The sequence below is a fragment of the Mus musculus genome, chromosome 12 (assembly GCF_000001635.26).
Source record: "Mus musculus strain C57BL/6J chromosome 12, GRCm38.p6 C57BL/6J".
Classification (NCBI taxonomy): domain Eukaryota; kingdom Metazoa; phylum Chordata; class Mammalia; order Rodentia; family Muridae; genus Mus; species Mus musculus.
Window position 1 is genome coordinate 110951671 of NC_000078.6, and position 13984 is coordinate 110965654.

General features: G+C 44.7%; 1 protein-coding gene across 9 annotated transcripts in view; it reads left to right on the plus strand.

Annotated features, from left to right (window-relative positions):
• Positions 1-13984, plus strand: part of Tecpr2 (tectonin beta-propeller repeat containing 2) — an 83152-nt gene that overhangs the window by 62428 nt on the left and 6740 nt on the right. For all 9 annotated transcript variants that reach the window (XM_006515352.3, XM_006515356.3, NM_175336.3 and 6 more), the window contains one exon: positions 3004-3152. In XM_006515352.3, coding sequence (XP_006515415.1) covers positions 3004-3152 — 149 coding nt within the window. The remainder of the gene's footprint in view (positions 1-3003; positions 3153-13984) is intronic.

Below are 13984 nucleotides of genomic sequence, written 5' to 3' on the forward strand. Positions count from 1 at the left end.
CGTAGGTATGTGAAGGAGTGCAGTCAGTGCTCCAGTGTCCAGGATCTACTGGCTAAAGAGGATGTGGACAGTGCTCTGGCTGCTCAGGAGATACTGCTGTGAATCTGTGAAAGTTGGTTGCCACATGTATCCCAGCCCATACCTCAAAACAGGTTCCAAATTAGACCCACAGCTGAAGCTAGACAAAGCCTGCAAGAAGCTCTTGGCCATACTCAGACAGTGCAGCACATATGAGGAGTGCCTTAAGGCTAGGAAGGAGATCAAGGCTGTCTGTCTAAGAGCAGAGGTCACATTGTGATCCCAGCACTTGAGTCCAAGGCCATCTCTTGTACTTAGTAAATTGGAGGCCAGCTTTGTTTATACAAGACCCTGTCTCAAAATAAAGGGAATGGCTTTGTTTAGGGGAAAAATAAGAAAAAAGACACTTCCTTTCCATAAATAGCTATAGTAGTTATACAGATAAGTCAGTAGAATAAAACAAGCTTTTCTCCATCTTACATATCTGGTGGGGAAGCTGACTAAGTGCCTAGTAGTGCATGAGTCCTATGTTCAGTTCCCAGCATGGCACAGATGGGAGCACTAAGGATGCAAGCAGGGACATTAGAAGTTCAGAGTCAGGGAGGGAGAGCTGGCTTAGTGGTTAGGTTAGGAGCACTGGCTGCTCTTCCAGAGGTTCTGAGTTCAATTCCCAGCAACCACATGGTGGCTCACAACCATCTGTAATTGGATCTAAAGCCCTCTTCTGGTGTGTCTGAAGACAGCTACATAAGATAAATAAACAAACAAACAAACAGCAACAAACACTGGGCTGTGGTGGCACAGAGGCAGATGGATCTCTGTGAGTTCCAGGCTAGCCTAGAGAGTAAGTTCCTGAACAGCCAAGGCTACATAGAGAAACGCTGTCTCGAAAAACCAAGAAAAGACAAACAAACAAGAACCTGTGTGTCATAAGTGTATAGGCATGTGTGCATGTATGTATGTATGTGTATATGTATGTATGTGTGTATGTATGTATATATGTAGGCATATAAAATGGTACAACTTGAAACTGACTTTCTCTTTAAAAGTGATCCTGCCGATCCTGATGGCCTGATTCCATCTCCGGAACCATGTGGTAAAAGGAAAGAGTCAACTCTTACAAGTTGTCCTCTGACTTACACACGTGACTGTAGGGGCTGGGTTCAGTGTCTCAGGCCCAACCTCAGCTTCTAGCATCTTTGTCAGGCGTCTCATTAACACTTTTAACTCCAGCTCCAGGAATCTGCTTTTTCTAGCTTCTGCCAGCACTTATACTCACACAACCTCTCCCTCTCTCTCAAATAAAATGAAAATAAGTAAATTTGAGAATAAAATTTAAAGTGAGACATAAAACTTATGTTCTGACAATTCTAATATATTTTTATTATTATTATTCTAGGGGAAAAATAGGGACTGGTGAGATGGCTCAGTGGCCAAAAGCACTGGCTGCATTTCCAGAGGACCTGGGTTCAGCTTCAAACACCCACATGGTGACTCACAACCATCTGTCACTCTAGTTACAAGGCATCCGCTTCCCTCTGCCCTCTTCAGACACTGCACACACATGATGTGCTTATATACATGCAGGCAAAACACTCATACTTAAAATAAAAATTAAAACATCTTTGAAATAAAAATAATACATGTTTCTGCTCCCCTCGTCCTCCCTTTGAGACATGGTCTCATTATGAAGTCCAGGGTAGCTTTAAAAATCATCTTATTCCTTCAGCCTTTCAAGGACTGGGGTTTCAGATGTGCACTGGACGGCCTGGCTTGCCACACACAAACAAAAATGGCTATAACAGTTTTTCTCTAATTGTAAAACATGGAAGTGATCCACACATCCATCAGTAGGTAAATACAGAAACTATCTGGGGCATTTGTGAGCAATGGAATGATACTTAGCCACAAAGGGAGTGACTCCCGCTTCATGCTGACTCATGCGGGCCTTGATCCTGCCCTTGTGAACTAAGGTCTGGCATAGATGTCAGGACAGCCTGGGATGCATGAGGCCAGGGCCTCTAGTAGAGGCCATGGCAGGCAGGGACCAGAGGGAATTCCTAGAGAGACAAAATGTTCTATATCTTGATAAGGTGTGGGTTGCTCTTGTAGTTTGTCAAATCTGGACTTGAACCTGAACATCTACCTGTACATTTGTTGTTTATAAAGGCTTAGAGGTCAGAGGTAGCTGGCCTGGGTTCAAGCCTGCTACCCCTCTTTGCTTCCTGGGTTGCCCACCACCCCTCCATTCTCCAGTGAGAACCATTACTGATGCTGTAAGGTCTGAGGTGAAGCAGTGAGAGGAGGCCTGGCTGGAGCCTGGCTGACAGGAGATGTTCGGTAACTTGACTGTTGCATTTTTTTAGTTGCTAGAAAATTATCAAATATAATCTCTTCTTTTTTTTTTTTTTTTTTTACCTTGAGGTGCTTTATCAGGTGCTCTGGGCTAGGCCACACCCTTCCGGCCCAGCCTCTTTTTTTTTTTTTTTTTTTTTTTTTTTTTTTTGACTCCCTCCATTCCCTCCCCCTTGGCAGCAGCTAGTTTAAATAGCTCAAAGGCAGATTCCTTAGATTTACTCTTCATTCTAGTAAGTATGAGCCCCATTCCACAGGGAGAGCTAACTAGCAGTGGGCACTTGTTGGATGAAGTTAGTTAGTGGAGAGCTGACTAGCAGTGGGCACTTGTTGGATGAAGTTAGTTAGTGGAGAGTTTACTAGCAGTGGGCACTTGTTGGATGAAGCTAGTGGCGGATGCCCTGGCTTGGTGGCATCATAGCTACTTAGCCAGCAGCCTTCACAGGATGCTCTGAGGCACCTGGCAGAGAAGCCAGTGTTCCTACTGGTGTGGAAGGACAACCAGATGACACACACCGGCCTTCAGCTGGAGACGTACCTCCTGTCTTTCTTTGAAGTAGAGTTTATACACTAACTGAAAGATCTGTCATTTGTCAAACTAATTACAGTGTGTGTTTCCTATCTCTGCAGGAACTGTGAGACTGACCAGCTTGGCATGTGGAAATCAGCATATCTGGGCCTGTGACTCCAGGGGTGGGGTTTACTTCCGTGTTGGAACCCAGCCTCTGAATCCCAGCCTGATGCTTCCAGCCTGGATCATGATTGAGCCACCTGTCCAGGTAAGCAAAGCCAACCTGAAAGAACCTGCCTGGTAGTAAGAGGACAATTTAGGACAACTCCCAGGGGTACATGGAGAGCTGTGCCCTGTGAGTGCTCAGTTGCTTGGCACTCAAAGCTTGGATTTTGGTATTTGGGAAGCTTAGAGCTGAACAGGTTATTTGAGATTATCTGAGCAACACAAGCTTTTTCCCTCTTAAAATAAAAACATTTTTGACTTGTCACCAAATGAACATTATTTTTTAAAAAAATGTTAAACACTTCAAAAATACAAAGAAGAAAGTAAAATTTGCATAAAGTGTTGCCATGGTGATATCTGTTATTAGTCGGTTTGCTGTTTCCCCTGGCAACACTGGATATTGAACCTCAGGTCTCACAAATGCCAAGCAAGCACTCAACTACTGAGCTAGGTCACTGCCCTGGGTCTAGTGTTCTGTGAGTGCCTTTCCTAGACTTAAGAATTTTGTTTCCAGGGTTAATGAAGCGTTTGTCTATTTTGTGTAGGGATTCAGTTCCAGCACTGCCCATCCTAAAATCTACTTCCTGGCTTTCAGTCTATAGGGTCTTCTGACATGTTTCGGGGATATTTGTTTGTTTTGGGTTTTTTTGTTTTGTTTTTGCTAGTTGCTCTAGAAGACCGAAATAAATAGGCTTGGTTCATGTACTAAGTATATTTCTCTTAAACCTTATGTGAGGAGAGAACGCAGTGGTTAAGACCACTGGCTGCTCTGCTAGAGGACCAGGGCTCAATTCCCAGCATCCTCATGGTGACTCATTAGCCATCCTTAACTCCAGTTTAATGGGATCCGATCTCCTCTTCTGGCCTCCTTGGGCAGCAGGCACACATGTAGCTTATAGAAATGCATCCAGAAATACATACACATATAAAACACATAATTAAAAAAACAAAAACAAAAACCTTAGGCTAGGTGATGGTGACCCATGCCTTTAATCTCAACACTTGGGAGACAGGTGGCAGATCTCTGTGAGTTCAAGGCCAGCCTGGTCTACAGAGTGAGTTCCAGGACAGCCAGGGCTACACGGAGAAACCCTGTCTGGAAAAACAACAACAAAAAACAAACAAACAAAAACTTGTGGGAGGCCATGACACCTCTAGGGTTATTTGCTCAGGCTCTGCTCATCTGTGTTCTGTAGCTCTGTTGGGAAAGATGTAAAGTTATCTTGTTTAGAGAGAACGGGGCAGGAAGACATCCTTATGGAGGCGGGAAAGAATCTAGAGTAATTTAAACAGAATGAATCCTAACGCTGCCCTGCACTTCCTCTGCATGTAGTAGCTTACCGAGCACAGGACGGCCATGTCAGGAGTTCCTGACAGGAACTCTCAGCACTTGCACGTGCTTGGCCTGGATGCTGGCTGTCAGCTGTACTGTTGAAGTCCCTGGCACCTGCCTGTGGGTGGCCTCCTCCACTCACTGTCAACACAGCCCTTCTCGTCTTTCTTTTACTGATGACTTTATATTATTTAAGAGTATTCAGCCAGGCCTGATAGTACAGCCTTGTAACCTTCGCTGCTTAGGAGGCTGAGGCAGGAGGATCTCAAATTCAAGGATTGCCTTGGTACAGAGTGAGACCAGGGTCACTGTGGGCAACTTGAGAGTAAGATCCAGTCTCCCTAGGTGTGCTAATGTTGGCACTTGGGGAAGTAGAAATAAAAGGAGTTGACAGTCATCCTCGGCTAATATGTAGTGAGTTCAAGGCCAGCCTGGGATAAGTGGGGCCTTGTATCAAGAAACCAAAAAGAAAAAAGAAATGGTTGGTGTGCTAGTGCACGCTTTACTCCCAGCCTTCATGAGGCAGAGGCAGGCGGACCACCAGTGACCAGGCTACCCTAGTCTACATGTCTGGAAGACAACCAGGCCTACATAAACCTGCCTACATAGCATAAAACTTACCTTCTCTAGTGTACTCTATGTGATACTGCAGGTTGTTTTTAGTGTGTTCACAAAGTTGTGCCTCACCACTATGCGATCCTGGAACACTTTCATCATCTCAAGAGCAGATCCTACCAATTAGACTCCTTTGCCCTCAGAAACCTCAAACCCAAAAGCCTATGGCTGCCCTGATCACTTCCTACTTTCTTTGTCTATACATTGCCTATCAATGGAATCCTCCCAAGGATCTGCCATCATCAGACTTCGTCCTTTGGGTGTTATATGCTCAGAGTTCGTCAGTGTCTTAGCACACCTCAGTTCTTGGGCTTTTATGACATAATAACTCCATCAGTGGAGACCACCGTTCAGTCATGCCTCAGCTGATGGATATTTGGCTTGCTTCTGCTTTCTAGCTGCTGTGAAGGCTCCCATCCACATTTGCCTACAAATCTTAGGGAGACGCTTCCTTCCGTTCTGCAGGGTGATCCTGCAGAATAGTTTGCTCTCTGAGAAACAGGAACTTCCTGTTTTCTGCAATGAGTCTTTCATTTGCCTTCTGCCAGCAGAATCTGAGAGTTTCAGTTTCTCTACATACTGGCCTCTCAATTTTGTTTTTTCTAAATTTTTCTATTTTTAGTCCATGTCAAATGGTGTTTGTTTGTTTGTTTGTTTGTTTGTTTGTGATGGGTCTCACTGGCTGGTCTGGCACTCTGTATGCAAACCAGGCTTGCCCTGAACTCGCACCAACAGGAAAACAGGCATGTGCAACCATACCTGCCCCTTCCCTCCTTTGGTCCCTGGGATATTTTGTCACAGCACCAAAACAAGTCCAGTGAACACAACTTCTCCTGTACTTACTTTCTTTCTTTCTTTCTTTCTTTCTTTCTTTCTTTCTTTCTTTCTTTCTTTCTTTCTCCTTGAGACAGAGTTTCTCTGTATAGCCCTGGCTGTCCTGGAACTCACTCTGTAGATAAGGTTGGCCTCGAACTCAGAAATTCGCCTTCCTCTGCCTCCCAAGTGCTGGGATTAAAGGCGTGCGCCACCACTGCCCAGCTCTCCTGCGCTTTGATTCCTGTGGTAGATGCTATGCTGTGGTGATACATAACCCTGTGTGTTGTGTATACTGTCAGGTTTGCTTTTCTGGTGCTATTGAGGAGTTTACCATCACATTCCCGAGGAACATTCATCTTTGCCTTCCTGTTCTGTAGGTAACTGGAGGTATAACTTAGTAGTAGAGCTTTTGCCAGCTATGCAGCAAGCCCTGCACTCAGTCCCCGTCACTGCTTTAAAGAAAGACATTGTTGAAATACTTCTCTTCTGTTTTGAAAGAGCTTATGGAGGATTGGTGTTATGGAGTTTTTAAGCATTTGTCAGAATTTATCAAGGTAATAATATTAGCCTGGGCTTGTGTGTGTGTGTGTGTGTGTGTGTGTGTGTTAGTTAGGAAAGAGTCATACTATGTAGCCCTAACTGGCATACTGTGTAGACCAAGCTGGCCTCAAACTCAAAGATTTACCTGCCTCTGCCTTTGGAATTCAACTTGCCTTTTTAAGTTTTGGTTTTTTTTTTTTATGTTTATGTGTCTATGTGGGTATCTACCATGTATGTGCCCAAAGAGGTCTAAAGGAGGCGTTAGATCTCCCAGTGCTCCAGTTACTGGTGGTTGTGAGCTGCCCAGTATGGTTATTGAAGTTCCAACTCAGGTTCTGAGCATGTCTTTATGAGAGTTGTCGTTGTCGTTGTTGTTATAGTTGTTCAATTTTTATTTTCTTTATCTATTTTGTATTATTACTATTGTGAGTGTATAGTGGATATGTGCGTGCTGTGGTGAGCTCAGTGGACATGTGCAAATCAGAGACGGCTTTCAGCTGGTGGTCTCCTGCTGTTGTGGGCTCCAGCTGAGGAGTGCAGGTCATCAGGTTTGTGCAGAGCGCAGTTACCTGCCGAGCCTTCTCTCCAGTCACGTTGTGACTGACCCAGGCTCTTACCTACTCTGTCTATTCTAGTCTTGACTCAGATTGAGCAGTTTCTGGTTTTTAGTAATTTGTTCATCTGTGTCATCTAACTTATTGGCATCCAGTTTCCATATGGTATTCTTATATATGGTATTCTCTTCCTTTTATTTCTGTATGATTGTAGGAATATCCTCTTTTATTTCTGATTTTAATAATTTATTTTTTTCTTTCCTTTTTTGCATGATATGTGTGTTCTTTGATGCACATGAATATGGACACTGAGTATGAAGAAGTCCAGCGTCCCTCTTCCTCCTCCTTGTTTGAGCAGGTGTGCAGCAGGCCAGCTGGCCTGGGGAATTTCCAGGGATTCTCCTGTCTCAGCCTCCCATCTTTCCATGGAGCGCTGGAATTACAGATGCGCACTACCGCTCCTGACTGCACGTGGGCTCTGAGATTGAACTGTGGTCACCGTGCTTACGCGCAGGTGCCTGACTCACTAAGCCACCTCCTGCTCCGCGTTTTTCTCAGCTCATCATAGTCTTTGTCCACTTTATCTTCTTTTTAAAATACCATCTTTGGTTTTATTGGTTTTGTATATTATTTTCCTATATTTTGTCTCTTTCTGTTCTAATCCTTATTTCCTCCCCACACTCTTGTGCACAGAGCCTTGCTTGGTAGTGATATTCCGCTGAGAGCTCCCAGCTCTACTGACTACAGTGATGCATCTTGGAAGCCATGTGATGGCAATGGGCTGTGAGTGAGGCTCCGGCACAGAGCAATGGCCATGCTGAGTAAAGAGCTAGACTACAATTATGGTGCCAAAGACCCTGTCCCCAGCCTCTGCCACAGGAACCTCTGCGCATCCTGGTCATGGGGAACATGTGTCAAACCACAAGCCCCTATTCCTTTCTCCATCTTGATTCCACAATAACCTCAAGAAATCAAAACTAAAATGGGGGAAGAAAGGTTTAATTGGAGTGATTTGAAGGTGATCAACAGCTTGGCACAGGAAAATGCTAAAATGGAATAAAGTCCTGTGAAAGGACCTCAAAGCTGTGCTGAGTGAAGCAGTGACGCCAAGTGGCTGCTGAACACCGACCCGTTGAGCAGTGCTGCCGAGCAGAGCTGTGTTTGCTCGCTTCCTACACTGCAGTGCTATAGAAGGAATTCACTTGGCCTGGGAATGTGTAAGTCCAGGTGCTCTTCACACTGGGTCCTGGGGAAGAGGAGAGAAGCTCTGTGTGTGTGTGTGTATGTGTGTGTGTGTGTGTGTGTAAGAGGAGAGAAGTTCTGTGTGTGTGTGTGTGTGTGTGTGTGTGTGTGTGTGCGTGCGCCTTCATGGAGCCCTCTTCCAGGAAGTACCCTTTCCTTCATCCTATTTTTTGCCCCTAAGTAGAAGAAGCCAGAGGACGCTCTCCCTCCTTCACCAGCAGGTATCTTTGCTGCCTTGCTTAGAACAGTTTAAGGGACCTGTCCAGCACGCAATCCTACTATGAGGCAGAGCCTTACTGAGACCCACACCTACTTCTAGCCACCTCTGCTAAGGCTCTTAGTGGAGTCCTTAACATTGTAGCACTGACTGTGTCATTCATTCATCTATTCATTCATTCATTCATTCATTTATTCATTCCTAATGTGTATTGATTGGTATTTTGCCTGCATGGATATCTGTGTGAGGGTGTCAGATCTTGGAGTTACAGACACTGTGACCTGTCATGTAGGTGCTGGGAAATGAACCCACACCCTCTGGAAGAGCAGTCAGTGCTCCTGCAGAGCCATGTCTCCAGCCCCTGACTGTCATTTCTAAAGTTAGGGGTGACACTGAGCTATCACAAATGATCCCCTGAGGCAGCCTGAGTGCTTTAAACACATCTGTCCTCCTTGGTGGCCATGCAGAAAGCAACCGCTCCTTTCCCCTCTTCCTTTATGTTTGATTCATTATTGGTTTTTTAAACATGGGGTCTCCTGTCTACAGGCTGATCTTGAATTTACTGCGCCTGATCCTCCAGCCTCTTCGCCCTGAGTGCTGAGTGACTGTGCCACCATGCCTGGCTTTTGTTTTATTGAGAAGCAGTCTCTATATGTAGCCATGGTTGACCTTGAATCTGTAGTGATCCTCCTGCACCAGCCTTCCAAGTGCCAAGTCATGCCCCACAATACTCAGCTTTCTGTCTCTAGGTGACAGAGAAGATGACTCCCACTCAAGTGGTTCAGGAGGTTGCCTGAGACCTTATGTCTAGGAGGCGGTATAGAGCTGCCCCAGAGCTCTGGCCCAAGATAGAGTCACCTAAAACACCAAGATGGATGGCCCATCCAGCCCCTTCAGGAAAATGAAAACTAAATGTTCTACACTTCTCAGGAGTCTGCTTGACCCTTTGTCTCAGCAGAGCAGCTTAACCACAGCCTCCTGCTATTCTGACGGCCGGCGTGCCCCCACCCCAGAACACACGCACACACACACACCTACAACAGTACAACAGTTCTTTTTCCCTTAGTGCTGTCCTGCCACACTCCTGCTCAACTTACAACACCCTGTAAAACTCACTGCTTGGCAGTGCTGCTCTTCCTTGTCTTGGGGACAGACCAGCAGTTCTGACCCTGGGTAAGCTTTGCCTTTCCCCTCAGCGAGCTCTGGTGATCTGCCACCTAAATGGCAGAGCTGAATACAGACATGGCTGTGTGGTACCTGATCTGGCTCCCTCCTCTGTCTCTAGGGCCCTAGGCCTGTGTGGGGACGCTGACTCCAGGAGCCATGAGGGAGCTCTTGGACATCCTCAGTTCACTGATGTTACTCACAGGTTAATGGTGACACCAACAGGGACTTTTCTACAAATGAAAAAGTTCAGGAATGAGGAATGGTGAGGAGTCCATTAAAAGATCCAACAGTCAGGAGGATTTTCTGAGTGTGAGGGTGAGGGAGTGTGTGTGGACCCATAGCAGACTGTGAGTGACCTGTGAGCCCTTGGGCCCTCTGCACCTCTCTGCTCCGGCTTTATGTCTCATTTGGGACATCCTCCGAGCTGAGCAGAGGTGGAACACAGAGGGTACCTTGGGCACATGAAGGGAGCAGAAGCCTCTATTTTTGCTTCCTGGTCTCTGTTGAAACCTCTCTCTGATAATGGTTTTAGGGTGAAGTTTCTACAAAGTACTCAAAACAAATGACTCAGTTTTCAGACTTGCTAGTGCTTAGGAGGACTTGGGGAAATATTTTTAGTTGTATTTAGCAGGTTTCAGAGTTGGAGTTTGCAGAGATTTATGTCCGTATTTGGGGTGTCTCTACAGTTAGATCAAGCGACGGTGTGGTCTTTTATAGCACTGTGGGCTCTCTGGTTGAGTTACAGGAGCCCTCAGGCACCTACCCTTGTGGGACTCCACACTGAGGAGGGCTCTGCTGCTTCCTGATCCATCTTCTTTGCTCAGCTGTCGAGCTACCTTCCCCAGCCAACTCCTCTGTGTAATGGATATTGGCCATCCAGTACTGTGTGCTCTACCTACACCAATGACTTGGCCTGGCAGAGCAAATGTGATAACGCCAAGGCTGACAGCTGGCAAGTAGCCAAACTACATGTAAAATGTTATTTAACTTCCACTGCCATCAATGTGTTGTGGTCCTATGGACAGTTCCACTGTACTGTGCTGTCCATGAGCATGGGAGGTCTTCCCATCTTCTCAGGGTCTTCCACTGTTTCTTCAGAGTGGTATTTTCATGTTTAAATCATTAGAGGGGTTTTTGTTTGTTTGTTTGTTTTGTTTTTTAAATTTGTTTTTTGGGGTTTTTGGGTTTGGTTTTTTTTGTTTTGTTTTGTTTTGTTTTTTTTTTCAAGACAGGGTTTCTCTGTGTAGCCCTGGCTGTCCTGGAGCTCACTTTGTAGACCAGGCTGGCCTCTAACTCAGAAATCCACCTGCCTCTGCCTCCTCAGTGCTGGGATTAAAGGCGTGCGCCACCACGCCCGGCGTTAAATTTGTTTATTTTATGTATGTGAATACACTGTAGCTATCTTCAGACACACCAGAAGAGGGCACCAGATCCCATTACAGATGGTTGTGAGCCACCAAGTGATTGCTGGGAATTGAACTCAGGACCTCTGGAAGAGCAGTCGGTGCTCTTAACCACTGAGCCATCTCTCTAGCTCGTTAGCGTTTTTATATCTTCTACTGTTGCTTTTTACTAGTTTGTCTTTTGTAAATTGTTTATTTATTTTATGTGCATTGGTGTTTTGCCTGCATGTATGTCTGTGTGAAGGTGTCAGATATTGGAGTTACAGACAGTTGTGAGCTGTCATGTGGGTGCTGAGAATTGAACCTGGGACCTCTGAAAGGACAGTCGGTGCTCTCAACCTCTGAGACATCTCTCCAGTTCCCACTTGTTGGTTTGTTGATGCTGTTATGAATAATTTTTTTACTCCACTTTGTGTGTATGGCATATGCATATATGTGTGTGTACACGTGGGTGCATTCTGTGCACGCATGCCTGTGCACGCACATGTGGAACCCAGAGGTCAGCATCATGCTCCTCTGCTTTCTCGTTGTTATTGTTGGTTGGTTTGTTGGTTTGTTTGAGACAGTATTTCTCACTGACCTGGTGCCAGCACGTAAGAGAGACTGGCTGACGAGTGAAGCCTCAGGATTGATGTGCTTGTCTCCATGGTTACAATGCTGCTGCTTGTCTCCATGGTTACAGATACTGCCATGCCCAGCTTTCACCTGGTGCTGGGGATCTGAACTCAGGTCTTCACACTGCATGGAAGTGCTTGACTAACTGAACCGTCTACCTATTCCTCCTGATATTTGTTAGAGGTTTGTTGTTGTTGTTGCTTATTGATGAAAGTGTTTGCCTGCATGTATGTATATGCATTACAGTCATGCAGTGCCACTGGAATTCAGAAGAGGGCATTGGATCCCTGGAACTAGGTATGTTATAGCCGGTATGAGCCACCACATGGGTGAAAGTAGCAAGACCTCATAACTGACAAGCTATCTTTCTAGCTCCTTCTATAGACTATGGAGACAAGGTTTCATGTACCAAGGGTGGTCTCAAAACTGTAGGCAAGGGTGACCTTGAAGCAATGATCCTCCTGCTCCCACCTCTCAAATGCTGGGATTACAGATGTGTGTCACCATGCCCAGCTTCTGTGATTTCTTTCTAAGTGAGTTTGTTATTTGCTTATAGAAAAGCTTCTAAATTTTTAAAGATTTTTGTATGTGTCTGTCTGCATGAATGTATATTCACCACATTCATTCCGATGCCTGCAGAGGCCAGGCAGCATCAGATCCCTTGGAACTGAGTTACGCTCAGTGTGAGCTTCCGCATCGATTCTGGGACCTGAGCTTAGGTCTTCTAGCCTCCAGTGCCCTTAATGGCTGCGTCATCTCTCCAGTTCCATAAAACAAGCTCCTTGTTTTTTAATTTCAATTTTCTATCCTACTGCTTTGCTTATAGTATGTATTAGGGTTCAGGATTTTGGTTGAGCTTTGCCATTTGCAAATTGGGGTAACTCAACTTCTTCCTCTCCTATCCATAGTTACCATATCTGTTTATCTTGCTTATTGCAGTCTAGCTAAGAGTTCAAGAACTATGTTGAACAAGATTGAAGAGTCCACATCCTGTCTCATTCATAATTCCAGAGGAAGTGCTTTCAATTTTCTCTATTTATATAATGTTGGCTATATGTTTGTTGAATACAGCATTTATTATGTTGAGGTATATTCCTTCTATTTCTAGTTTCTTTGGAGCTTTTATTATGAAGTGATGTTGAGCTTTGTTAGAGGCCTTGTCTACATCTTTGAGATGTGATTTCTGTCTTATCTATGTACTGTAGTTGAAAGAACCTAGTGGGGAAACCCCCACTCAACTCCCGATTCGGCGTGCACCCAAGATCATGAACAGATGACCGTCTTGATGTAAAAACACGAGTTAGTTTAATGGCGGGGTCGAAATGTATCTCACGCAGGAGACAGTGGATTCGACCACGAGGCTTGGAAGCTAGGGGTTTTTATAGAAAAGGGTGCTCGGGCATGTCCTGGCCTGTTCTGCTATGTTCTCAGCCCCAGGTTTCATAGCTCACAAACAACTCTTTGGGCTATTTGACATAAATTACATGAATCACACACAGGTCTCAAGTTTTATTTTCTTTCATAGTGTATTGGTTTGCATATGATGACCCACTCCTGCATCTTTAGATTAAAACACACTTGATTGAGATATATGTCTTTCTATGTTCTTGAATTCACTTTGCAAGTATTTTACTGAGAATTTTCATATCTGTGTTCATCAGGGAAATCAGTCTGTAGTTTCCCTTTTTATTTTGTCCTTGTCTGGTTTTGGTAGGAGTCTCATGCTGGCTAGCTCCATAGAGTGTGTTTGATAGCCTTCAGATCCTCTGCCTGGTGGACTGGCCTCAAGAGCTTGCTGTTTGTTCCCCTTTTAAGGTCTTTTGAAAGAAACCATGAAGGCCTCTGGTCTGGGCTTTTCTGTCTAGGGAGGCAATTGCTGTTTCTATCTCATTTCTTATCAAAGCATTTGCTTTCTTTGTGTTCTTGAGGTAGGTTTATATAGGTCATATATGTCCAAGAATTCATCCTTATATCTAAGAATTCCTGTAGAGTTTTTAAATACAGATTTCTGGGAGCATTCCCTAATGACCCCCTAGATTTCATTGGTATTTTTTTGCAACATCCCTTTTTTAATCTCTAATTTTATTAATTTGTCTTCTCTTTTTCTCCTAGTTAGCTGTGTCTATGGATTGTACTTAATTAACTTTCCAAAGAACAACTCTTTGTTTCATTGATTTTTTTCAAAGTTTTTTATTGTATTATAATTGTGTGTGTGTGTGTGTGTGTGTGTGTGTGTGTGTATACAGGCACCTCATTGTATGTTGTGTGTATGTGTGCAATGTGTGCAGCCTTGTGCACACACACACAAACACACACACCCCAAAAGACAGTAGTTTCCAGGGTCTCTCACTATACCCAGAGCTCATCGTTTTT